Raw genomic sequence first — 27,169 nt, forward strand, 5'->3', positions numbered from 1 at the left:
TACAGAGGGCTATTATACCCTCTAGTGGCAATATGGAATATATTATATTAGAGAGTCATCAGTTATTGAATGAAGTTTTAAGTATTTCAGAATCAGATTTATTGGCCAAGTATGTTCAAATCAAATCAAATCAAATCAAATTTTATTTGTCACATACATAGTCATACACAGTATAACTTGCAGTGAAATGCTTTTATGACAGTCTGCCCACATCAAAGCTATACAATAATAATCTACATTTAAACTTAACTAAACCTTAACTTAATGAAGTAAAGTGCAAAAGTGCAAAAGTGCAAAAGAAAAATTAAATAAAAAAATAAAAATAGAATAAGTTACATTTAAGTTAAAAAATAAAATCTAAAAATATGAAAATATAGAAATAAAAGCAAAAAAAAATAAAAATACAAATATATATACACAGATGAAATAGTGCGTGTCTGTGTGTGTATATATATATATATATATATATATATATATATATATATATATATATATATATATATATATGTATACATATGTACATATTTATCAAGAAATTTGTTCCGGCTGTTAGTGACTCTTTAGTGTTAACAGTATACAGCTACATATAATTTACAGACAATACACAATATACAGAGGACGATAGTATACACAGACTTTACGAGGACATTTCTATACAGTGTGATTTACAGTGTTATTCACAGAATAGCAGTAAGTAACACTTTATAGATTAAATATTTTGCAACCACAGCAGTGTAAACATGCAGTAATGCAGTAACTGTAGGAAAAGAGGGATAATAGTTCATCAGTAGTATCTATAGCCTGTAGCTGATGATGGTGATCAGGTGTTTCTATTTATATGACATACACGTTTGAGCACCCCTGGTCAAAACCTCTGTTACTGTGTTTTAATAGTTGTATTTATATAGGATGTTACCAGTGGGGCTCCGTAACGTATAAAAAAAGCTATGTGAGTAATGTATAAAAAAGGCATAAAGTCCAAGATTAAACATTTCTGTTTTTTAGCGCAATTGCTTTTTATTTAAATTTTTACAGATTCAAAATAACAAAAGAATAAAAAAGCACCTTGCATGGTCAATACTTAGAAATACCCGATTTTCAAGTATGACATCTTCTTCTTTGGGTGTTTTTGCCCAGGCTTGCAAAATGCTTCTAGTCTCTGTAAGATTCCCGGGAAGTCGTGCCTGCACTGCTATTTTAAGGTCTAACCACAGATATTTGATGATGTTTAGATCACAGAGCAGTTCTCTCTGACAGTGTTCTTGGTCTAACAGATCTCAACATGACCTCCACCTTTTCCTTTCCTTTGTCTTTTGTTGGAGTAACTGTCTCTACTTTCCAGGGAAGTTTTCTCCTATATTTTGGAGAATTGCTGTGAGGATTTGATTGGATTCAGCAACAAGAGCATTAGTTAGTTCAGGATGTTGGATGATCACCACCCCACCTCATCCCCAACTCATCTTAAAAATGTATTTGTATAGCCCATTTTACAACTGCCACTGTCACAAAGCAGTTTAACAGGAGTCAGTAAGAGGACAAGAGATCATCAAAATATAAAAACCTAAGCCCCCCAGTAAGCAGCCAAAAAGCAAGACGCAGTAGTGATGGTAAGAGTAATGAGAGTAATGATGGTTATTGGTGGTAATAATAATAGTGGCAGATAGCTAAGAGCCCATGTTTATTTTAACATATTCATTACGCAGATAGCAGTGGCATAAGGGGGGCAGGGGAGTCAGTCTGGTTGGTGGCAGCTGATCTGACACAGGTGCAGGGAACCCCAGCAGTCAGTCTTCCAACAGCTCAGGCCGTAGTGCAGCTTTATAGCACTCTAGCCCTCGCCTGGCAGTAGGCATGGTGGCTATTACTATGTTCTATTAAAGTGGCAATTCTTCTCTAATGGGAACCACACAAGCTGTGTGTGTGCATTTGCACATCTGTGCCAGCAATGGGTGCAACTTAAGGTAGCTGAATGCATTCATTAAAAAGGGTGTCCACAAACATTTGGACATATAGGGCCAGTTACTAAGACAGGGATGAATACTAGTCTTGGACTACAGAGCATTCTGAATGGTGATTCTCCATTGAATGTAAAATGTACTCTAGGACTAGGCTTAACCCCTTTCGGGGGGGGGGGGGGGGCATACTGTATTACTAGTGAACCATATATTATTATCTATATTTGCTTTCTTCTTTCATGAGTAATGTTTTTTAAAAAGTGCAGAATTTGTACTAGATTTTGTTTTTTTTTTTAGAAGAAACAGAGAAGTGTACACTGTAGGTACACATGATATTAAAGCTACCGTAGAAGGTGCCAAAATGAGCCAAAAGAATAAATGAGGGATTAATATAGTGAGCAATCAAAATCAAATCAAATCAAATCAAATTTTATTTGTCACATACATAGTCATACACAGTATAACTTGCAGTGAAATGCTTTTTTGACAGTCTGCCCACATCAAGCTATACAATAAAAATCTACATTTAAACTTAACTAAACCTTAACTTAATGAAGTAAAGTGCAAAAGTGCAAAAGAAAAGTAGAATAAAAATGAAGAAAATAAAAATAGAATAAGTTACATTTAAGTTAAAGAATAAAATATAAAAATATGAAAATATAGAAATAAGCAAAAAAAATACAAAATACAAATATACAAATATATATACAGAGATGAAATAGTGCGTGTCTGTGTGTGTGTGTGTGTGTGTGTGTGTGTATATATATATACATATGTACATATTTATCTGTATGTGAGTGTATGTGTGAGTTAAAAAGAAATATTTTCATTATTGTCCGTAGTGTGTTTTCCGTGAGCCATGGTTATGTATTGTAGTGAGTGAGGGTCCAGTTTGTGTATGTAGATACTTTGATTTAGTGTCCTAAGTCCCTGTCCCCATTCAAGGCACGGATGGCTTGTGGAAAGAAGCTCCTCCTCATGGAGCAACACTGTTATGTAACAGTTTGAGGGTTTGAAAAATTGTCCCGTTTTACAACTCAGTTTTACTTATATGGGTACATATATGCTTAAAAAAACAACAAGTGTTTGAGGTTCATAATATGTCCTTTCCAAGTACCAGACTCTCATTATTCAACTTTTCCTTTCTAGGGCGCCTTTAAATTGCCCTCTAAACATCTCGCCGCTAGGTGTCAGTGTTGTGACAGATTGGTGCACAGCGCTCATTTGACAGCATGTGTTACCGGAGTGGTGCTGTTTCTAACAGGCTGCCTCTTCAATCTGGAGCAGGAGGACAGAGTAGGGCTTGCATATGAAGAAATGGCTGAATATGAATGTGCATTCACACTAGTTGTCATTTAAGGAGTACGGCATTTACAGCAGAACATCCCAGCAGAGGCATGTTTTAGCTCAGACGAGATCATCACTGCGGATGCAAGAGCGTGTGAGCGGCAGCAAGGAGTGATACAGCATCTTTCGAGTGGACAGCATCCATACGGGGTCCAGGTAAGCCATGACCTGCGTCTTTGGAAATGCATGCTTAACGGTGTGGTCTGGACGACTGTTCCCACATGTTTGGCTCGCACGTCTGTCCCAGTTTTGTGGAGTTAGCCCTGCCGTTTGTGCTCCTCGTATTCGCGTATGGCATATGACGTCATGGCGCTTGGCTCCATGGGCTACCCACACTTAGCAAGTAGCCATCGTTCACGATTTCCATCGTAATGTCACTAAACGCAGTTAAATCACTCGGATGTGATCGGGAACATGCGAGGATTTGTGTATTTTGAACTTTGCTTTCTCCTGCTGGAGGAGTCAGGTGCACATCATGGTGAAGGCATGCTGTCAGATGCTCCCATATTAGAAAGCCTGTATGGGGAAATTAGGCTCCATTTCTGTTGCTTTCTCACAGTAGATAATCCACAGATGCTCCAGTGCTGAGGTTATTCTGATCTGTCTTATTCATGTTGAGTGTTTCTGTGCTTTTTCTGTTGAGCTCACTTCTTTTGAAGATTAGGCCCAGTACACACCCCTGTCCCCTTTGTATAGCTATAGCAAATCAGCTGCTGTGTGCAGCCATGAAATAGTAACCTTCATTAAAAGATGTCATTACAAGCATGCTGTTACTGCTGTAGTGAAAGCAGGGCATGCTATTATGTGTTAAATCTATGCTTCCCCAGGTCATATATGCTGTGTCATACTCTTACTATGCAAACAACTGTGCTTCAGGGATGGGTTACCAAAAACGTAACAAACAATCAGCATGATTTCGTCCTTATGTTACACCAAATGTAGTTGATTGACTAATGAACTTGCTTTTAGTTTTGCATTGGTGCTATTAAGCTAATATAGTAAAAGTCTGTGTCACTGAAAAAGATTTAGAGTGGTGTACAAATCACAGCTTGGCTAGCTGGGTAAGATAGTTGACCAGCTTAGCTCTTGACCAGCATAGGGTAACTTTTTGTTTGAGTTTGATGGTGTAGCTGCTCTACAAGCATGATCAGTCTGACCAGTTATAACCAAGCTTGACCATGCTGGATGACCAGCATGACCAACATGACTAAGCTGGTTGATCCACACCTAGAGCCCTTCGAGCTTCAAGTACGGCTCGGCTCGACCCGCCATCCCTCAAAATCCGCGGAAGACAAGCGTCCAGGCTTTTTTCTGTCCTGGCACCAAAGTGGTGGAACGATCTTCCCCTGGGTGTCCGAACGGCAGAGTTGCTCGCTGTCTTCAAATGCAGACTGAAGACCCACCTCTTCCAAGAATACTTGGACGATTAGAGTACTATGGTCACCTTATTGTCTTGTGTTTAGCAATGTCTAAGCTTAGAGGTATCCTTTGAATTATTAGTCTATTCTAACTAGCTAAGGCTTTTCTTGGGTAAATAGCAAAGCACTTTGTAAGTCGCTCTGGATAAGAGCGTCTGCTAAATGCCATAAATGTAAATGTAAATGGTTGACCAGCATGACCACCAAGCTGTTCAATCAGCAATACCAACATGACCAGCATCGCCAAGCTGGCCAGCCGGCATGATCAGCATTACCAAGCTGGTCGACCAGCATGACCAAGCATGAACAAAATCATGCCCATGGCATGTTTTTACCAGTATGACCAGCTTCTTAACCACCTTGAGCATCAAAGACCATCTTAAACCATCCGAAACCATCTACTAGCAAAAACTAGTCTTAAGCTGATCTTAAGGTGCCAGTTTGGACTTTAGACTAAAATTAAATAGACCAGGCATGTTGACCAGCTTGAACATGCTGGTTCATAATTATGGAAGTTCTTCAGTATGACCAGCTTGACCAAAGTAGTCAACCAGTATAACCACCTTGACAACCATGTAGAAAACATACACTATTCTAGCCAAGAGCTAATCTGGTTAACCAGTTACCATCGTGGGATTACCATCTTTTCAGCCCCTGTGACCATTAATGACGATTCCGATTGTTACTCTTACCCTTGTTAGCTATGTTTGCCTCGTGACTCCTGTGATGATCTAAAGAAGAATACTGCAGATACCACATGTCTTGGCTGATCAGCTCTATTTGGGATAAGGGGGTACTGTGTAAATGTATTTTCAGTGTATTTTAGGTCTATTATGTTAAACAGGATAATAGTAAACAACAAAATTATTATGAATATGTAACTATTTCTAGATGTATTTATATTAAACAGCTTGGTGGATACTCTCAACTGTTTCTCTACTGTGGCTCCTTTGTTAACAGGACAGGACAAAATGGCTGACAAGAGTGACCTCAAAGCTGAGCTGGAGCGCAAGAAACAGCGCCTAGCTCAAATCAGGGAGGAGAAAAAGAGGAAGGAGGAGGAGAAGAAGAAGAAAGAGGTAAGGACTTGAAACACTTAAGTGAAGACTGTATAGGGACAGTTTAAGTCAGTGAATAAGGTAGGAATATGAATGTTGAATATGTTAACATGTCATGTTAATATGTGTGTGTGTGTGGGGGGGCTCCATACACAGTCAGAAACACAACAGAAAGCTGAGACTGCCCCAGAGGACTCTGATTTGGACCGTAAGCGCAGAGAGACTGAGGCGCTCCTCCAGAGTATTGGGATCTCTCCTGAGCCTCCGTTAGGTACGTACTGTACAGTCCTCACTGAGCAGTCAGTCTGCATCTGTTGTCCCCAGCTCACTCCACAGTGCCGCGCCTCCAAACGCAACAGTCTGCTCAGAAGCATGTCTCCTTACACTGCATGGGACCAGCCTGCGGTCGACTCCATCCTCTAGTCGAGGCACATTTCAGCAAATATTAATGTTTCCTGACTGTAAATGGGAGTTGGCTCAGGCTAAAACGGTTCTGTCGTTTAACTGAACTCTGCCTGCTTTTCCAACACATTTAGTTTGAAGTCAGAAGCAGCTCACCACAGTGTTAAGCCTGTCACTTTCAGAATATGCGTGTTCAGGAGTTCATCCACATAATGGCAGATGTCCATTTCAGGCATTAATTAAGAGGCTGTCCTAAAAAAATGCCACAAATCCGCCAACTGTTTTGTTATGGCAGAGGCAGAAATGTGCAGGATTAGGTGTAGTGGCTTACAGATGTGGTGCTTGGAACTGGGTTAGTGACTATAACTGGACAGCCTTACAGCTCTAGTTCCCCCTAGTGGCAAGATGTTCCAATGACCTGCAAGATTATACAAACCTACAAGCTTTCTATCACTATATCACTATAGCATTTCTCTCTGGTTTCTTAAATTATACTATTCTGTATACCAACCGATCAGCCATAACATTAAAATCATCAAAAGTCTAATGTTGTCTAGGCCCCCCTTATCCGACCAAAATAGTACTGACCCGTCAAGGTGTGGATTAAGACTTTAGCAGCACATCCTTTAAGTCCTGTAAGTTGTGGGGCTTTCATGCATCACTTCAGTGAGCCTTTTGGTAGGTACTGACCATTGCACACTGGGAACAGCCCACAAGACCTGCCTGATATTTTGGAGATGCTCTTTCCCAGTTGTCTAGCCTTCCCAATTTTAATGTGCCTTGGTTTTGGGTGTTTTGATGATGTTGGTGGAGAACCCTGTATAGGGCTTCAAGCCAAATACTCATCAACCTGTGACCTCTTTCGGGCATTGTTATCCTGGAAGAGATCCCTCCTATCAGTCAGGTAATCAGTCAGAATAGAGCTTTGTAGTGACCCTGCTCTCTAAGGGGACAAGTGGACCCAACAAAATTCCATCAAAGTTATCTCACAGCAGAACATTCACACTCCCTCACTCTGGGGGGGTCAAACATTTAGGCCTGTCCCGTTCTTTTGGTGTACATGCACTTACAATCCACATTTGTCCGCATCTCTGCAGTAGTGCAGTGCCTGTGGTTTTTACACCATTGAACCCTTGTCATTGTAACAAGGGGTTATGCTCTATATAGAAAGTTATGGAAGAACTGTTCTTGCTAGCAGGCTAATCGGTTCCTATATGGATATTCTTATTCATCTGAGGAGCAGCTGCTCCTCTAAGGGACCTGCTACCATGTTTAATTGCAAAGAAAACCCTATAAATGAAGTTTTTTTTAATTTTTCTAGAGTGACCAAAACAGATTACAGCAAGTGAAATATCACCTTTGTACATTTACTGTCTTGGGTCATCTTTGACCTGACAGGCTGATAGGTTCGTTTACTGACATTCATATTCATCTGAGGAGCAGCTGCTCTTCTGTTTTTACTTATATATCGCATTAATGCTTGAGAATCACAAATTCCACAGTGTTTTCCACAGATCTTAATGCAGATGTCACTGTTTGTATTTGTGACTGCAGCACCTGCCATCTCTGCACATATAATGAACCCTCTTTCAAAGTCACTTTTTCTGTCTTGTTTCAAAACTTAGGTCAAATGTACCTGCCCAGCATGCCAGTACAGCATGTTAATTGCTTATTGTATTATGTAGTGCATCTATCTAGAAGCATTTACAAATACCTTTGATATTATTCTAGAACTGGTTCAGATAATATTATAAAATGATTGGATGTTACATGTGTTACTAAATGATCTTTATATTATATGTGTTTTAGTCCCAACGCCAATGTCCCCTTCAAAGTCAATGAGCACGCCAAGTGAGACGGGCAGTCAGGACTCAGTGGATGGTGCCGCTGCGGGCAGGTATGTCTTTCTCTTCCATCTATGTGTATGTATTGCTCACTATGACATAACTCAGATATGAGATGTAATGAATCTACAAAACCAACATCATGATGTTTTTGGAGTAATATACATTATGAACTGAATTACCATGCTAACCCCTCATTTTCACCATACTGATTTCTGGCAGTAATTACACTTTACTGGTCTGCTCTAATGCTATACTCAGAGTAAATACTTTTAAACACACTCTTAAAAATAAAGGTGCTACTCAGAAATCCATAAAGATTCCTTCTCAACACCATTTGTGTAAAAGATACACTATATGTCCAGATGTTTGTGGACACATTTGCATTTATATATGCTACTTTAAGTTGCTCAAATTGCTGACACAGTTGTGCAGATGCACACACACACACACAGCTTGTCTAGTCCCTGTAGAGACGTGTTGACAGTAGAATAAGACTCTCTGGAGCAGATAAATATGAACCTAGTGGTTCCATGCCTAATCCCTGGCGTGGGCTAGAGGGGTATTAAGTCCCCCAGCATTGAGCAGTGAAACTGTGTTCTCTGGAATGATGGTTGGTGCTCCATCCACTACTTTTAGAATACGTTGAGGATTTGAGGATGAGGGGAGGTGCTGATCATCCAACATGCTGACTTCACTAACACTCTTGTCACTGAATGCAGTCAAATCACAGCAATGCTCCAAAATGTATTAGAATAGTAGGGATAGTTACTCCAACAAAAGCCGGATAAACTCTTTTTTAATACCCTAAGCAGGTGTCCCATTACTTCTGTCCATGTAGTGTATGTAAGTGTGAACCTCTAAATTCAAAAATCAACTTGTCGAAACCTTTAAAAGGTCCATCACACACATCTCTTTTACAGAAATGGTTCTTTAGGAAATTAAAAGTGTTTTTTCTACGGCATAATTTAAATAACCCTTTGTAGCACCTTTATTTTTAACCTATGTGTGGTCTTACGTACCATGTTTAACAGCAAAAAACCCTATAAATTATCTTTGTTCAACTTGAAATGTGTTGAATTTACCTAGAGTGAGCAAAACAAATTATAGCAAGTCAAATATCACCTTTGCACGTTTACACCAACAGGGTACATAGACTGTCTTTGGGTCATTTTTGACCATTTTCAACCCTTTAAAAGGGAGTATACAAAATGTAAAGACTACACAAGTGTTAAGAATGTATAATAACTGAAAGATTTTTCATCTTAGGAAGCATCAGGGATGCTCTCTGAAAGATTATCAACACCAATTAAAAAATATATGTTATTGAAACATTCTTTTAACTCATTCCCCTGTCTGTCTTTTTGAATTGCGTCCTCAGATATAGGTAAGAACCAGTGTTAATGTTTCTGAATGTGTGTCCTGTAGTTTCTCGTCCTTGTTTCTGTCATTCACATATTGTATCGCCTCAACTGTCAGAGTTGACTCTGGCAGAGATGCTCTAAAGAGGACATGGTCAGTCATAGAGGGTAATAGCTTTGGTATGCAGCTTTTACTACAAGTATTGATAATACAGCAGAGAGCATCCTGCAGTAAGACGTTTAAGGAATTCTCAGCTATTCCGAGAGCTTTATCCATTAACCCTTAGAAGTCTTTAGTTCTATTGCTAATTAAATGTCACTCTGTGTATTAGTACATAGATAGTTAGATAACGGGTTACATTTACACCGATCAGCCATAACATAACATGATGGGTGAAGTAAATAACATATGATGATCTGGTCCCATTATCCTGTTGGATATATTAGGCAGCAAATGAACAGTCAGTTCTTGAAATGAAATGGGCAAGAATAGGAATTTGAGCCACTTTGACAAGAGTCAAATTGTGATGGCTAGACAACTGGGTCAGAGCATTTCCAAAATATCAGGTAGGTCTCCGGGTGTTCCGGGTATACAGTAGTCTGTTACCAGCAACAGGGTCATGGGCGCCTATGGCTTATTGAGGCTTGTGGAGGCCCCGCCTCACAACTTACAGGACTTACTGATGTCTTGGTGCCAGAAACCACAGGACACCTTTAAAGGTCTTGTGTAGTCAGGGCTGGGCTGTTTTGGGGGAACCTACACAATATTAATGTTATGGCTGATTGGTGTACATTCAATTTTCATTCTGTATTGTTTGTATTTTGAGTAATTTGAGTGTTTGAATATACACCATATACATACAGCATAATGCAGCTACAGGCTTTTGTTCTAGTTAGTGATAACTAGTGATGACTTCTAAGGGTTAAAGAAGAGCATACTGTTAATCATCACATGTAGATGTATTCCTTTCTCCAGTCACTAAAGTGTTTAGAGCGAGCTGGAGCTGTGGGGTAAGGTGAGAGCTGATGTGGTTAGGGGGCTGCCTGTGCTCCACTCAGCAGACAGGCCTGTAATTAAGCCTGTATAATGCAGGCTTGCTTCATGGAGTGACATTTGATGGCCGTGCTTGGCCCTGTCAACTGCTCTCTGCAGGGAGCGTGTTTCTGCTCACCACCTCTCTGCTGAAGCCATTTTATTGCACTCTGCACATTTAGAAGGTCTTAGCGTATCAGCCAGTGGCCTTAAGTGTAATAGCGCGGTGAGTCACGAACGAATGAGTAAACCCAAGTATCTGTGTAATATAAGTAAGGGTCGTGAGTACATGAAAATCTTACTACTGTGAAGGTAATGGTTATCTGGCGGACCAAAAAAACTCTGTGGCCAAATATTGGGTCTGGTCCACTGTGTGGGCAGCTTGGCAACCCTTTATTTATCCATCTCAATGTCTCCTACTGTATGTAGGGGTGGGTAATATGTGGATATGTTATCATTATCATGTCACAATGCACTTTTCAGAGTATATTGTGGGTATCATTGGTATAGTTGTTATGATCCTGTAAATAAAAACAACCTGCACACTGTAACTGCATCAACTGCATACTCACAAAAAGATGATTGGGTGTCATCTTATTATGCAGTTATTCATATTTTATTTATTGCATTTTACCAAGTGTTTGGTATCGTCCTCCTGTTCCTTCTTCATTTTCTCTGTACTTTTATTGTCATTTGCAGATATGGCAATACTGTTCTCGTGATGTATTTAGGCTACGTCCACACTAATTTCATTTCCATAGGGCTCTAAGAGGTCCAGTGGACCAAGGCGCTGCCACTATGCTTGCCATCAACAGCCGGAGTCTGAGAGAGCACAGTTGGCCTTGCTCTTAAGTGTGGGTTGATGGCATTTCTTCCCCACATTACTCTTAGTGTTATGTTGGTCAGCACAGGTGTCTGTTAGCTGTTGTATCGGAATTAGGGAGCTGTGCTTTGCCCGGAGCGTGTTGGCTAGCTAGCAGTACTACATTAGCGACAGTTGAAATGAGGTGGTGGCTGGCTAATGGAGTGTTGGTGGCATTGCTAATGATAATGTCCAGACCACGGTCTATACTATGTAGGGGAGTAATGAGACGTGCATTCATACTGAACCTTCATGGTACAGATGTCAGATCTTTTCTCATATTTCCTAGAAAGCTTAAGTGGTTACTAGTTATCAAGTCATGCTCGATTTGCGTGGTAGTGTTTGAACTGTAGTAAATTTATGAGTGTCGCTACGGTGACTGTAGTCTTGTCAAAGAACTTGTAAACAGAAGAATTACCACTTAAGAATGTCTTCAGGGTTAGTCAGACACTAGAGGGCGCTCCCGAGTAAGTTCAAAAATATTTTTATAATGTTATTAATAATTTAATAACATTATGAGATACCAGAGCCATCTTGCCAACCAGTCAGCACTCTGTAGCAGTAATGTGTAATAATGTCTCTATTGATTTTGGTCTTTCCAAAATGAAAGGCGGATCCTGAACAAGTAGTAAGACACTTAGCCATTTAGCTCCATTTATCCCTAGTCACTGAGGACACGCTTGAGGTCTCCCTCTAGCGTTTTTCAGTGATTTTTGATACAACTAAGGAAATAGGAAGTGGTCAGGCTCTCCATAACCCAGCTCTGGTCTTGTCTCTCCCGCCCCTCTCCCTTCCTCTTGCTGCCATGTGTATGTGAGACCGGCTCACATACAAAGGTTTTTCCGATTCCCTCTTTATTGTTTACCACTTGCTGTGCTGTTTGCAGTGAAATGACTGAAAATAAATGTACTACTTCAGCAACATTCTGGACCTTTCCCAATTCAATTCAACTCAAAAATTTCAACTCAAGAAATCATGATGGATCGGACGTGGATGATGTGTTGGGTTTGTGTGTGGAAACACATTGAACATACTAGTGTTTACACACAACAGGCTGTAGCAGTCTGTAGCAGTCTATACCAGCTCAGGGGGGTTTGTACAACTTGCACGATTTACTACTCAAAATAATGAAAAGAAAACTAGTCTAATGTAGTTGTGTGTGTGTGTGTGTGTGTTTGGGGGGGTTACAAATGAGGTTACAAATCAGTTGTATGGGTCACGTAATTTGCTCAAGACTGTCTGAAGTCTCATTTCTCTAGGTTTATATTCTGTGTGTGTTTACAGGTTCTTTGTGAATTTCACTATAGCTGTGTACAACAAAACAAGCACAGACAACAAAAGAAGGTCCTTTGTGTTTACTGTATGTCCATTTCTCTCACCATGAGTCTGGCCGTTTTACAGCAGCGTCCTATAACCAGGACTTGTAGTCCCAGAACGCTGCACATTCAAAGACTGTTTCTCTTATTCTGTCGATGTAGCCTGAGGAGGTAGTAAGGGTTTGTTTTACTCTGATATGTGTGCAGATAATTGTTAGGACACATTAGAACATACCATGTGTTTGGTAGAAGTTTAGGACAAGACGCTTCACTTCAGGTTGTTTACTCTGTGTCTTTGATAATCTCTGGGTTTAGTAAGGCTTATGTTAAAACTAAAGCGTATTAGTGTGGACATAGCTTTAGTGTTTTCCAACTTGTTTGTAAACATCAGGGGCTGGATTCACAAATGTCTTAAGAAAGAAATTCTCCTTAGATGTGCTTCTTTTATTATCCTTTATACTTAAAATAAGTTAAGATAAATATTAGATATTAAATAGTTGTTCTTCGAAAAAGCTCTTAACTTTTCTCTTAGGAAACATTCTGAGAACAACTGGTATTCTTAAAAACTAAAAGATCTTAACCTTATAATCGCCTCATGCTAGTCTTAGACTGTCAGAAGAGGTCAGAAGGTCTTTAAAATGATCAGTTTAAATAGTTGAATTTGTAGAATCAGTTTCTATTTAAACAAGATTGATAAGTGGAGATTGTTGCCCAGTGGACTAAAGCGCTGCCGCTGTAATCTGGTGATCGCTGGTTCGAATCTCAAATCATGCTGCCTGCAATCAGCAGCCAGAACCTAAGAGAGCACAATTGTCCTTGCTCTCTCCGGGTGGGTAGATGGCTCTTTCTCTCCCCACATCACTTTCGTGTGTCTGCCAACCGATGTATCAGAACGGGGTACCCGGCGCTTTCCTCCAAGGGTGTTGGTTGGTTATCCAGTGACAGTTTGAAAAGAGGTGTTGGATGGTACACATGTGTTGGAGGAGTCATATATAAGTCCTTACCCTCCTAGTGTCGGGAGCATTACATGTGACTAAAATGTTTAAAAAAAGACTTTTATTATTTTATATTATTATTATTATTATATATAATAGATTTTAGATTATTGTTAGTTACTAAATAGGGAAAATAATGAATTGTTAGTTTCCTCCATCGTCACTTCTAGTTCCTGTGTACTGAAATGTTTTAGTGCTTAATTTTATCCAGTATCTCCTCCATCATTTTGCTTAAGGCCGCATTAACTTTACTGCATAATGAAAAATATAATTTCTCATATCATTTATGATAAGCTGTAAAATACAGCATAAAAAGCAACAAATGACTGCATCAGAAAACCACCTAGTGTTTTTAAAAGCAAATAATTCCTTATAATATTACATAATTTGTTAATGTCTTATGTCTTATTTTTTAGAACATTCTTATAAACGTTGTTTTCATCTTTGTAGTTTTCTTCTTTGGAAAGCTTTTGTGAATCCGGCCCCTAAAAAACGACATATTACCATACATATACTGTGTATTTGATAAGTATCAAGTCATCAAGTACGATGTTACATTTTTACCAAATTGCCCACCCTTACTTCAACTCTCCTCCTCTCTTAGGTCAAGTGCCATTAGTAAGTACAAATCAGACACAGCCAGTGAGAGGTATGTATCTGAAGAGCAGAACCTATGAAAATATCAACTAGTTTTTGCTTTGCAAACATTGCTGCTCACTGTATCTCAGTGGCAGCTGAAAGAGACGCAGAGAGGTTTAGCGTGTCCCCCCAGGGTGACTGCCTGATGCCTGCTGTTATCTCCAGCCTTGACTTCAGCGATTCCTCTTGCATGGTTAGATTGAAGCCATTTACCGTAGCTTGAATGACAATCCAGTTTTTTAAGTGTCATCCCCTGGTAAAACAGGGTGTCAGCTTGACGCTGCCTTTTGACTGTGCACACTTTTAGTGAAGGGATAATAGGCATGCTCATGACTTGTACTGAAGGTTACTCAGAAGTTTACAAGGTCAGCACTACCCTTTCATAACTTTTGACCTGTATGGTCAACCACTACCAGGTGTACACATTTTGGCTAAATGGTCTTAACGGACACGTAAGAAGACACTGTTTCACCACAGCTTACACACATCTATACACGCACCTTGTGTGTCCAAAAGTTTGTAGACACTCCTTTTGCTTACTGAATGCGCACCCAGTGCTGACACGAGCAGTACATACAGCTTCTCTCCATCTCCATTGAGAAGCATTAAGCATCTGACGATATAATGGGATGTTCTGGTGCAGCCGCACATGGGCCTAAGGTCACAATGTCCAGTGACAAGCATTGGCAAGATGTGTCTAAAGTTGCCCAGCCCCCCAGGGGAGTGTGGAGCATGTGAATTGCATTAGGGAGGTAGTGATGGAGTAATCGAGCACCATCAGATACCTTTGGAATGACCTCACTATTGCGCTTGTGGTTGTGGTCCTAACAGCAATGTTCTAGCATTTAGTGTAAAGCCGTTTGAGAAGAGAATACTATAAATATAACAATAATAATAATAAAAAAATAAATAATAATAATAAATATTTGATAAGTGCATTTAAAGACACCCAATATTGTTCCTGCAGCTAAGAGGGAGGCCAACTCCCTATTAATCTCTAGATGAAAGATTGAGCAGGTGTCTACATACATTTGGACATACATTGTGTGTGCCATATATGAAGCTTTTTCATTCATATATGTGCAATACACCTTACCATGACTGCATATACATACACGTATGTTCATCTTTCAGGGGTGGCAATGGAATGTGAAAGATGATAGCCTCTGCATTTTGTCCTTTTTGTCTCCTTTTGTGACTTTTATTTATGTAATCATAATCATATTCATGTACCACACAGACAGATTTTCCAGATGACTGTGGATGTACATTACAGTAATACTATGTCTGATTTGCCTTCATACTGACAGTGGCACAAGTTTTGTAATTTCACCTCTGTACAACACCTCAGTGCATCTGAAATGGAGAAATTAAGATACGATAAAAGTAAAGACCTTTAGCTTTAATTCAAGGGGCTTCACAAAAATATCACATTAACCGGATTTGGAATTACGGAAGTTTATTACAAACACCCTCTATTTAAACAGGCTCAAAAGTAATTGGACAGAGGAACATTATTGTAAATATAAAAGTATTTTTACCTTTTATGTCTGAAGGCACATGGAACCCATGAATATCACCAAACAGAGTTTTTGTTCCCCTGTGAGATGCTCTGCCAGGCCTTTACTGCAGCCACTTTCAGGTGCTGCTTGTTTGTGGGTACTTCGGTTTTGTCTTAAGTAAATGAAAAGTCGCTCAATACTGCTGAGGTCAAGCGACTGATTAGATGTTAAGGGGCTTTTCCTAACAAAGGAAAGTATTCTGCATTCATCGGCTTTACTTTCTGGTGGCCTTCCAGACCTTTTGGTGGTTCTGAGCTTGACAGTGAACTCTACAAAATGTACTGATTGTTGAGTCTGCCACTCCTAAAGTTTCTGCTGTGTTCCCAATTGGTCTGTTTTTTCCCCCAGTCTAAAGATGGCCTCCTTCTCTTGCATCAACACCTCTTTGGACTGCATATTATGAGTTTACATAAACAGCTACCAAATGCAAATTCAACACTTGCATTCAAGTTGAGATATTTTATCTTCTTTATTTGTCATTACATAATGAATGCACCTGCCCGTGAAGCATTTGTCCAATAACTTTTGAGCCTGTGAAAATGGAGAGGCTATGTAAACCATGTCTCTAATTCCTGAATGGTTAATTCAGTAATCTTAAAACTCAAGAATTTCAGATCCTGACAGGTGGTGTACAGAGGCAAAATCACATAAATTGTGCCATAGGACTGTTATAGTAATTGTACCGTTAGTACTGTTACACTGTTTAAACTCTGTGTGCTGTTTACCCTGCTTAATATGCGATCACGTCTTACTAGTGGGACAGCCCTGCAGTCATTCAACCATCCTGTAGATCCTGTAAACTACATTGTACCTGATTACCATGAATATGTGCCTATGTGGTAATTGTGTACTGTGCCACCCTGTGTGTGTGAACTGATGTGATTATTCCTGTGTCTCTCGCTGTTCTCCCACCTTGCATGCGGTTCTGTGTGTGACGGTGTGTGTTTGTGGTGTGTCTTACTACCAAGGCTAATCACGCATGTTCTCTCCCTCCTGGCCCGTGCGTGGCGCCCCCTGCTGCTCCCTCCAGGACCTTGCAGTGGGACACTGACCCCTCTGTTCTGCAGCTGCAGGCTGACTCTGAGCTCGGGTACTTACTCCCACGTCTTTCTGACCATCTGTTTCTCTTTTCTACTTACCTCTCATTTTCTCTCACTCTCTTTTCTCTCTCTCTCTCTCTCTGTTTGTCTTCCACTCTCTCTTTCTCTTTCTCACTCTGTCTCGTCCTCTCTTTATCTCTTTATATGTCACTTTCTCAATTTTTTCTGATTTTCCCTTTCCACTTTATCTCTCTATCACACTCTCTTTCTAGCTCTCTTGTTCTCTCTCACTTTTCCTTCTGTGTCTGTCTCTATCTCTCTTTCTCTCTCTCTTTTTCATGTTCTCGTTTTCCCTTTCTCTTTATCTCTTTCTCTATTTCTCTCTCACTTTATTTGTCCTCTTGTCTCTTTTTGTTCTCTGTCTTCTCAATTTTTCTTTGTCTTTTTCTCAATGTCTAGATCTGTCCTTTCTCTCTCTCTCTCTCTCTCTCTCTCTCTCTCTCTTTCTCTGTGTCTCTGTCTCTCTCTCTCTCTCTGTCTCTCTCTCTCTGTCTCTCTCTTTCTGTCCTCTCTCTCTCTCTCTCTCTCTCTCTCTCTGTCTCTGCCTCTGCCTCTGTTCTCTCATTTTCACTGTCTTTATCTCTCTCTGTCACCCATTATCTGTTTTTCTCTCTCTCTCATTCTGTCTTAATTACACTCACTTTATGTCTGACTTTCTCACTTTCTCACATTCTTTGTCCTTAGTCTCTTAGTCTCTTTCCCAATGTCTATCTTTTCGTTCTCTCTCTCTGTCTCACTTGCTCTCTTTTTCTCATTTGACTATCATTCATTTACACTCATTATCTCTCTTACCCCTTTTTCTGTCTCTCTCTCTCTCTCTCTCTCTCTCTCTCTCTCTCTCTCTCTCTCTCTCTCAGTCAGTACTCACTGTGGTGTCTCTCACCTTTTTTTCCCCGTCTGACCTTTTATTTCTCTTTCTTTGTCTGTCTTTCACTCCCCCCCTCCTCCTTCTCATTCTCCTTCTTTTTAAGTTTGTCAGGTTTAAGTGCTTTCAGCTGGTTACTCTCCAGCTGTTTGCCAGGGGCTGTATGTGGCAGTGATTGATGTACCCTGCCAGTACAGGTGCAGGGGACACTCAGAGTGCAACACATGAGCACTAGAATTAAAACTAGTGTAGTTTTTGCTGGTCTTCAATATTTCACAAAGAGCGCTGCCTAAACCTTTCCCCATCTAAACAGTAAAGCAGTGAATCGAGTAGGATTCAGCTGGGCTGTGCTTGTGCTTGTGGATTCACTTTCCACAATGACTAAAATGACATACAGATTACGTCACCATAACTTTTCTTTTATTCTGTTTAGTTGGACAGAGATTGTGTTGCTGTAAAACATGTTACTCGTGTGGAAATAAGAAACAAGCAAAATGTTTAAATGTAGTAAAGTTAATATATCACTTAACTGGGTTAACCCTCTGGAGTGTACAAAAACACTGGTGTGTCAAAGTCAGTGTTTCGGGATGTTTCTATTAATATCTGTACGATAATACAGCACAGAAATACCATTCACACATTTCCTGAATATGTAGGGCTCGTCCCTTCCATTGCATCTCATTGCCAGATCGTACCTGACTCACATTCGGAGTTACGAGGCTATGAATATGGGTCTAACTGGTGTATTCTGGTGGATTATGTGTTTATCATTTACCCCTTATCTACAATTGGTGGATTTATGCTTCCTTGTGCCATGTATATACTGTATGTATTATATACTGTTTTACCTTTTACATTACACTGCTTTTATGATGCTAAGAGTCTGGTAAACCCGTTTTAAGCACCAAAAGAATTCGTCCACATGAGTAAAGGTATGTTTTCACAAGAAATATGAAGAATTTCAAAATCTGACTTTAATTGTTTGGGTTTAGGGTCGTTCACACAGTGTTCTAGGTCATATGCAGTCTCATTATCTTAAAGGCTGAGACTGTTCTGAACATTTTGCTATAAAACATGTGCCTTTACTGACATATTTAAGAAGATCAATCAAGAAAATGCCCTTAGGCTCCAGAGGGTTAATATAAGTGTGTTTTTTTTAATATTGCCTCATTATGTATAATGTATGTATGTATATATATATGTGTGTGTATGTATGTGTGCGTGTGTGTGTATTGTATTTGTGTTCCAGACGCAGAATACACAGGCTGGGGGCATCTAAGATAACTCAGGTGGATTTCTTGCCCAGGGAGGTGGTCTCCTACTCTAAAGAGACACAGACTCCTCTAGCCGCTCATCAGTCTGAAGGTACACTCAGTTCTGTTTCTTACTGTTCTTATGTAACCCACTGCATTTACAGCTTACAGCTGTTATTACTGCTAGTAGCAGTCTGGACGTGCCGATTATCGTTGTTTTCATTTTGTGTCTTAACTGACGTCAGCTACTGTTGCTGTAACAGTGTGTCATGTGCCGTTTGCCCCTGTCTGCTACTGTAAGTCCATTCCTGTTGAATTGTCGTTGCCTATATCTACATATGGCTCCCTGTACATGAAAAAAAGTCCAGGCCTGGAAATGAAAAGTGCTCTGGCGAGGGAAGCGCTTTTGATTTTCATCACTGTCAGGTGGGCTGTCATTTCAGCTGTCGAGTTTCATCGAGGAGCTCGAACCTGGTCAGATTAAGATTCATTTGACCAGCAGTGGCCTCCATTTCCTGAGAGGAAAGCCAAGGGAATGCCTCTTTGAAAAGAGATGCCTGCCCATCAGTGGCTCTGCTTGGAATACAGAACAGTGAGGGCATTGAGACGGCCATTAAGTGGATGCAGGCTGGGGTAATTCAAGATGGCTTCTATCATCGGGACATCACCTGGAATTGTGTCTGCGTCTTGTGGGGAGGGCTACCACTTTACGTTCACATTTCTGCAGAGATCATCTCGTGAGCTGTGTATAATCTGAGATGCTCAGTACGAAGGTTTGAGACACTTTCTTGATTCTGAGGTTAAATTAGTTTTGATTTTCATTTTTTATGTGAAAAAGTCCTGATTTTAGACTAGGATTGTATACGGCTCTTTAAGGAAATAAGCCCATGAACCATAGAATTTGGAAGTGACAGCAGGTAAAAAACCTAGTAAGATGGTACATGAGGCACCCTCTGAACAGACTGAGAGGCATCTGGGTGAAACAGTTTAAATGTACTGAAATCCAAGAAAAAACGTCCAAGGCCAAAGACAGAGGCTGTGGGTTCAATACTCGGGTTATTAATCATAGAGTTGAGAGTTCATTGATCACATGGGTGTGGGTCCGATATCTGGGTTATTGCTAACAAGGTTGTGGGTTCAATACTCAGATTATTGATCATAGAGTTGTGAGTTCGTTGATCACATGGTTGTGGGTCCAATATCCGGGTTATTGCTCACAAGGTTGTGGGATTAATACTCAGGTTATTAATCAGTGTGTTGTGAGTTTGAAACCAAGGTTATTGTTCACAGGGTCTGATATCCGGGTTATCACAGGGTCATGGGTTTGATGCTCAGGTTATTGCTTACAAGGTTGTGGGTTTGATACCTGGGTTATTGCCTACAGGGTTTGATACCTGGGTTATTGCTCACAAGGTTGTGGGTTTGATACCTGGGTTATTGCTTACAGGGTTCGATACCTGGGTTATTGAATTACAAATTTGTGGGTTTGAAACTTGGACTATTGATCGATTGGTTCAATGTCCAGGTCTAAGCTGCTAAGCTGACACTATTGGGTCCTTAACCCTACCTGCTCCACAGGTGCCCTACATTACCTGATTCTGGGTTTCTCAGCTGGAATGCATAAGGAGAAAAATTTTTTAAATTTCTTTAAAACACCATACAAATTAATTGATTGATTTCTGTCATGTTAAAAGGTCTTGTCAAATACACTGTGATTTATCTGGTAAAGTATAATAGAGCATTTAGTAAGCTGTACTATTGTATGGGTGGGTTGTACTGGTAAAGGCTGGACCTGTTGTCGGTTCTTTTTCATCAGAATATAGCTAGTGGTTGGCGTTTAGACACCAATTTCCACAAGTGTACTCCTAATGTACTCCGGCAGATGCTTGATTTATGCATCTGAAGCCAATCATATTTAAGGAATTATATTTCAATTACATTTTCAAATTTATGACCTTGTTAAAACGAAGCACACGTAACGCTCAGCTAATTTGATTGCATCCTCCAGACTCGGGAGCCAGGTCTGGTATAAAACACAGATGGTTTGAAGAAAAAAAAGGCCTAAACATCTCCATATGGATGGTACCCCTTAACAAGCATTGGCTGGGTGTTTTGCATAACATTGTCGGGAGGCATAATGCAAAGCACAGGTTTGCTCTCTCCTGTTCTTCCTGTGAAGGGCTGATCTGTAAGCAATATCCCTTCAAGTGGGAGTTCTACTAAATGTGTCCTCCTGCAGTTGTAGACCTGAGCCCTTCTCCCGCTCGCCTCACACTCGTCTCTCCTTTCTCTTCGTCCTGCCCTTTGCACCAAAAACCCCGCCATCTTCTCATTGCTCCTTGATCCCTGCGTTGGCAACAGCTGCTTGCCATGTGATTGGAGACTTCCTGTCATTATAACTGATGTGTTTTTATTCTTCCCACTTCCTTGAAGCCTGATCAGAATTAAAATTGCTGGCGGAATTTCCTGTCAAGGCGGGCCATTTATTTAGCAAGTGCAACCGCTGACAGGCCTTTGATTGGCCGTTGCCCTTAGCGATGCTCGCGATTGCTGTAGTTTGTTTGTTTTTTTCCTCCTATCTGCTTTGGTCCAGATGCAGGAGCTAAGTATCACAGCTGGCTAGAGCGACACAACTGTCTGTCTGTCTGTCTGAGCGGGCCTCACAGACACTTCCACAGAGGAAAAGAAAGAGTGGGTGGGGGGGAGCTGTTAAAAAAGAGAGAGAAAGAGAATTAAATGGATCACTTCTCCACCTGCTAAGTTCTTACAGGCCGCTCTCCACTGTTTTCTCAGCCTGTTCGAGAAATTCCTTCAGCTGATTGGTGAACCTAAACAGATTTTGAATGTTTTGGCCTCCAGTTCTTCCTTCCCTCTCTCTCTCTTTCTCTAGCTCTTTCAGTCTCTCTCTCTTCCTTATTCATTGAGCCAGTTCCAGGGAAAGCCAGGTGCTAGCGTGCTCTCTAGGAAACTTAAAGCTCTCACACTCATTAAGTGCAGCAATATCTAAAGTGACTTGTACTAAACAGTGGTCACCTTCCGCAGGCTATGTTTCTACTTGCCACGCTCATTTGAACATGTTTGAACATTTCCCAAGAGTGGCATTGGTGATTATCCAAGTTACAGGCTGTTGATACTTTGATTTCTGTGTAGCTTTTGGGGCTTGGAATCATGATATGCTGAAGTAGTTGGAGTTTTTCCTTCCACACTGTAAAAAGACAGATATATTGAAGACTTAAAATATTACAAAAAACTGATTACATAGTGTTTTTTTAGTTACCTTAACTTATTTTAGTCAAAAATCCTCCTAACTCACATTTGCATCTCAGTTTGGTCAACAATACATTTTAAGTTGAGCCTTAAAAACATTAGTAAATGAACTGCGACTGTAATGGATCAGATACTTTTGAGATATTGTCTCTTTTCCTTTTGCTCACTGTTTATTCCCCTCTGCAGGTTAGGACATCCCCATCCAATGATGCCTCCAGACTAGGGAGCTTTTGACATTGGAGCACTGAGCACTTGCGGGCATTTGAACTTATTCTATACTCACAGCAGTTAGACTGTTGTGCCACCCTAGAGCTGGGTAGGTAGATGTCTCCCCCTTCTAAACATCACTTCAGTATCAATTTTGGCCAGCAAGGGTGTCTTCAGATTAATAACTGAATAATAAACCTGTAAAAAAGTATTTTTTGCTGATTAGTGTTGACATTAAGGTAAAGGGACCTTATTAGCTACATATGCAAAATGTACAAAATAGCACCAACAGTGGTTTCTTTTGTCACAGTACACTGAGGTACAATATGGCACATCCTCAGTAAAATGCTTTACCTTAAAGGCTTCATGCTGTACATTTATCCTCTGGTCTCTGGGCTTTATTTATTATGTCTTTTTTTAAGTAGATCTGATTATTCCTTCAGGTCTGCTGGACTAATATGGAAACAAAGTGTCACTCCTTGACCTTCCTTTGCCCTCAGGGCTCCAGTCAGGCCTACAGAGCCCAGACTGCCCAGGTTCAAGGCTGCACTTCCTCGCTGTGTCCACTCCACTTTATTTTGTAATGGATATTTGTAGTCTGAAGGAAGAGAGCATGACACAGCTGATTGTTTGACAGGAGTGCAGAGCTTTAGTTCTGGCTGTATGTCTTATCTGCAGGCTCTAGGCTGACCTGTGGTCATGACCGATGTGTGATCCTTTATGTTCACTATGTTCAGCTGCAGGGATCCAACAAGAGCAGGTTTTATATGCTCTTGGGACTGTTTAGTTAACCCTCATTAAACTCTCAGTTCAGCTGAATTCATGTGGAAGTTCTGGGTCAGTGGGAAATCTATGAAGTGTGCCGATTTTTGCCAATAATAGATCCAGTGATTGATAGTATGTAGTTGTGAAGGCCCAGTTTTTTTGTAACGAAGGTCCAGCAGTTCATTTAGGGTTTAAAAGCTAATGCATTGCAGTGCATTGCAGGCAGGCAAATCCAAGCCACCGCTGTTTAACAAGCGTGGAGGTGACTTGTGCATATAGTGTGACCAATGGCTATAAGTCAGTGGTCTCGGGGTTATGACCCATCTGAACTTTTGACTCCCTGAGAAAACCCATTCTCTTAAGTGACGGGCTTTGTCTTACATCACTCCTCGTGTGTGTGACTCTGTTTAGGAGATTTAATGCAATGATCTTTTCATTTCCGCCCAATCTTTGCTGTAATGAATATGAGTAGTGTGAGTTGTGTCTAGGTTCCTGTCCGATAGTTGGTCAGAGATCACTCCCTCCTTAGTGTGCATTGTCCACGCTCAATCAGATTAGGCACCAGTCACTGGCCGCCACAAACATGGCTCCAGTGCTTACTGGGCAAAATTATTAATATGAAAGAATGGGCTTGTCGTTTTTAAGAACTGCTGGGGCTGGGTGACATTGGAGAGAGCATCAGAAGGTCCTGGCAGGATTAGCTCCCCAGATGTCCACATATTTTCTTCTTATAATTTGGATATTGTTGGTGTGACCTCAGAGACTTTCTTAGCTTTGAGAAGACAGCCCAGCTAAATTTGGCATCTTTCAGTGGACAAAGGGTTAAGGAGACATTCAGTGTTGCATATCTTTTCAAAGCATAAATTTAAAGGGATGGCTTCCTGCTGAAGATCGCTAAGGCAAGATCACTGAATATTAGGTCCATTATTTAGTTAGGAATCACCAAATAATTTATATTGCATACTGCTTAGTAACAAATCTGAAATAATGAGTGAGTTATGATGTACTCACTGTAAAATTTGTCAAAGTCAAACTCAGCAGTACATATTCAGTTGAGCATCAAATACATTAGTGTTTAGGAAATGTGCTGCAGCTGAAATTGCTTAAATATTTTATAAGATGTTATGTCTGTGTCCCTCCTATGACATGGGGGGAGGCCATCCTATTCTCAGACTCCTAATCATGGAGGGTTGTGGTGTTGACGGCATTCAACAGGATGATCTCCTGTCATTTGACCAGCAAGCAAGCAGTTAGACTGTTGTGCCCCTCTAGAACTGCATGTATTATTACTCCACATTCTGCTCTTCCTTAAACACAGAAATGGACACAGTTTCACGGCTAGACTGACACAGCTGACAAGTGACAGGAGATGGTAAGTTTAAATCCTCAGCCCTGTATGGTCAGGAGCCTGAGAATAGAAAGGCCTCCTCCCCATGTGGTAGGGTTAGTGCAGATGGAAATAAACAGTAAACAGATTGAGGCGGAGGAGATCTAGACTAAACATATTACAAGAAAAGCTGCAGCTTATTTACTAATGTTTTTGAGGCTCAGGTTCATATGTATGTATCGCTTCACTTAGATGCAGAAGTATGTGTGTTAGGAGAGCATTTGACTATGCTAAGTGAGTTAACTCACTAGAGGGACTTAGCGTGTCGCTATGACGGAGAGTCACTGGTTCAAATGCTGGGTCATGCTGCTTGTCGTTAGCAGCCGGAGTCAGAGAGAGCACAATTGGCTGGGTTGATAGTGTGATGTCGGTCAGCACAGGCATCTGTTAGCTGTTGTATCGGAGCTGGAGAGCCGTGCCTTCCTCCGAGCATGCTGGTTACCTCTGTGCAGTTCAAAAAGAGGCAGTGGCAGTGTCTTCACATGTGTTGGAGGATACATGTGTTAGTGATGGGGGGAATTCACATGAACAGGGATTGGGTAATTGGCCTTCCAAATTGGGTAACAAATTATAAGTATAATTTTGAAATAAATAATAAAAAAAAAAACAAGTCAAAATTCTCTGTAAAATAAAATAAAAATTAAAGGTTTTCTTAATGGTGTTTGGTGCTTAAATGGAGGGTTCTAGGAAAAACCTTAGAACCTTTACATGCTGATTCAAGGGGGCTACATCTCTACATAGCTTTTGTGCAGCCATTTGTCTTGCCATTAGATTGGCCTATAGGCAGTGTGTGGCCAAAGCCAGTGAAGCTTAGAGTTGTGGGTAGAACATAACGCTGACATGGCATTAGCAGCCTCTCCCTCTGATTTCCATCAGGAGATAAGTATCAGTTACTGCTGTAAAAAAAAAAATCAACATGAAGAACTGATTCAGCTGAGGGTCCTCTGTGCCCAGATGGGTCGGGCCTCAGTAAGGCTGGCACTGGGTCAGAACAAAGCGGCCCGCTGGCCTGGTCCAGGATGCAGAAATCGGTCTCGCTCAGCCGAGCTTTGCAAACCCCTTAATGGGCCGCAGTGAAAACATGGCTGAGGAGCTGCCGTTCTTGGTGGAGGGGGATGCTGAGGGGCCGACGTGATACCGTAGCAGTAATTGCTGTTAGTGAACCGCAAATGGCTCTCAGTCATACAGTTTTGCACTTAGACTGGAATCCGCCACAAATAAGGTTAGGGGTTCACGTGGTCAAGGAAGCCATTTCTTTCTTTGTTTCTTTCAGTATATGTGTGTGTGTGAGTGAGTGAGTGTGTGTGGCTTCTCTCTGGCATATTTCTGCATCATTAGCTACGAGGTCTCCACTGAGAGTGTGTGGTGATTCACAGATTTTTTTTACAGTTTTTTTTTCATGGTTATTCTGTTTTAAACTTGTGGTGGACCTTAATGTTTGTATAATTACCAGCAAGCAGTGTTGTAACTAACTGCTAATCTGTAAGGCATTATTGAAAATTGACCGAGAGGACTTCACGGATCATAACGAAGTACTTAAAAAGCAAAATTGTTAACTACAAAAAGGCACCTCCCAACACATTGATTCAATTAATTAATTCAGTTTATGGTTTGTATTTGACCACAAAGTGTTTTGAGAGTTTAATGGTAATGTACAGTGACAGAAGTAGCTTTTTTTTTATTACGTTAATTTCTAAAGAATGATGTGCATCATGAAATGCTTTTTACAGATGTTACTTATCTTAAATGTGTTTGGAGAGTTTAATTGTAATATACAGCAACGGAAGCTGTTTTTTATTTAGACACTGCAGGAAATGTAAAATGCATGACATCCTTAAAAATGTATCTCATCTGTACCACTTGAATTGTTTTGTTTTTTGTGTTTGGGACTGTTTACATTATGTAAGCATTTTAGAACAATTGGACCAATGTTTGTTTTTCAAAAAAGAAGTACATTAAAGAAAAAAAAAGAAAAACATTAACACCTTAAATTTTAACATTAGTTAAACAGTTTTCCTGTTTCTTATAAAAGTAATGAAATCAGGAATGGCTTATATGACAATATTGTTTATCATTATCGCTTTAAATGTATAATTATTTCCTCTGAAGACCACTGGCATCATCAGTATTTTTAGAAAGCTGGCCAATTGCACTTCAAAAATAATCCGAGATTTTAGACACTAATGCAGGTGTCTTAAGTAGTCTTCAGTACTGCTCAGAAATATCAGGTACCTGAGAAAATAATTTATCTGGTCAGGAAGCCTTTATTTACTGAGAAAAAACACTAATATAACAAATACAACCAGTGTTTATACTGTAAATTGTGCTTTTATGTATAACATAAAAGCACAATATATATGGGTATTTTTTACCGTTCCAAAAGTTCTGCTTAAAGAAGCCCAGTATTATTTGTTGTTTTCCAATACCTAGTTCAGTTAATCAGTGATTCATTAAGTTAAATTAGAGGAACTGCGGCTGAATTCATACAAAGTAGCAGGTTCTTGTTGCTTTTTACTACATTAATGTTTCTTTT

The 27,169-nt window shown here is 40.3% G+C and overlaps 1 protein-coding gene across 3 annotated transcripts in view; it reads left to right on the forward strand.

Annotated features, from left to right (window-relative positions):
- Positions 1 to 3,160: 3,160 nt before the first annotated feature.
- The window catches only part of LOC140552124 (cytoplasmic dynein 1 intermediate chain 1), an 86,231-nt gene continuing 62,222 nt past the window's right edge, over positions 3,161 to 27,169 (forward strand). The window contains exons 1-8 of one of the 3 annotated variants that reach the window (XM_072676123.1): positions 3,161 to 3,458; positions 5,681 to 5,799; positions 5,935 to 6,049; positions 7,990 to 8,077; positions 9,406 to 9,411; positions 14,196 to 14,240; positions 16,823 to 16,882; positions 19,007 to 19,122. In XM_072676123.1, the coding sequence (XP_072532224.1) occupies positions 5,692 to 5,799; positions 5,935 to 6,049; positions 7,990 to 8,077; positions 9,406 to 9,411; positions 14,196 to 14,240; positions 16,823 to 16,882; positions 19,007 to 19,122 (538 nt within the window). In that variant the 5' untranslated portion in view covers positions 3,161 to 3,458; positions 5,681 to 5,691. The remainder of the gene's footprint in view (positions 3,459 to 5,680; positions 5,800 to 5,934; positions 6,050 to 7,989; positions 8,078 to 9,405; positions 9,412 to 14,195; positions 14,241 to 16,822; positions 16,883 to 19,006; positions 19,123 to 27,169) is intronic. The other 2 variants (XM_072676121.1, XM_072676122.1) reach the window with 2 other exon arrangements.

The sequence above is a fragment of the Salminus brasiliensis genome, chromosome 3 (assembly GCF_030463535.1).
Source record: "Salminus brasiliensis chromosome 3, fSalBra1.hap2, whole genome shotgun sequence".
NCBI classification, from domain to species: Eukaryota; Metazoa; Chordata; class Actinopteri; order Characiformes; family Bryconidae; genus Salminus; species Salminus brasiliensis.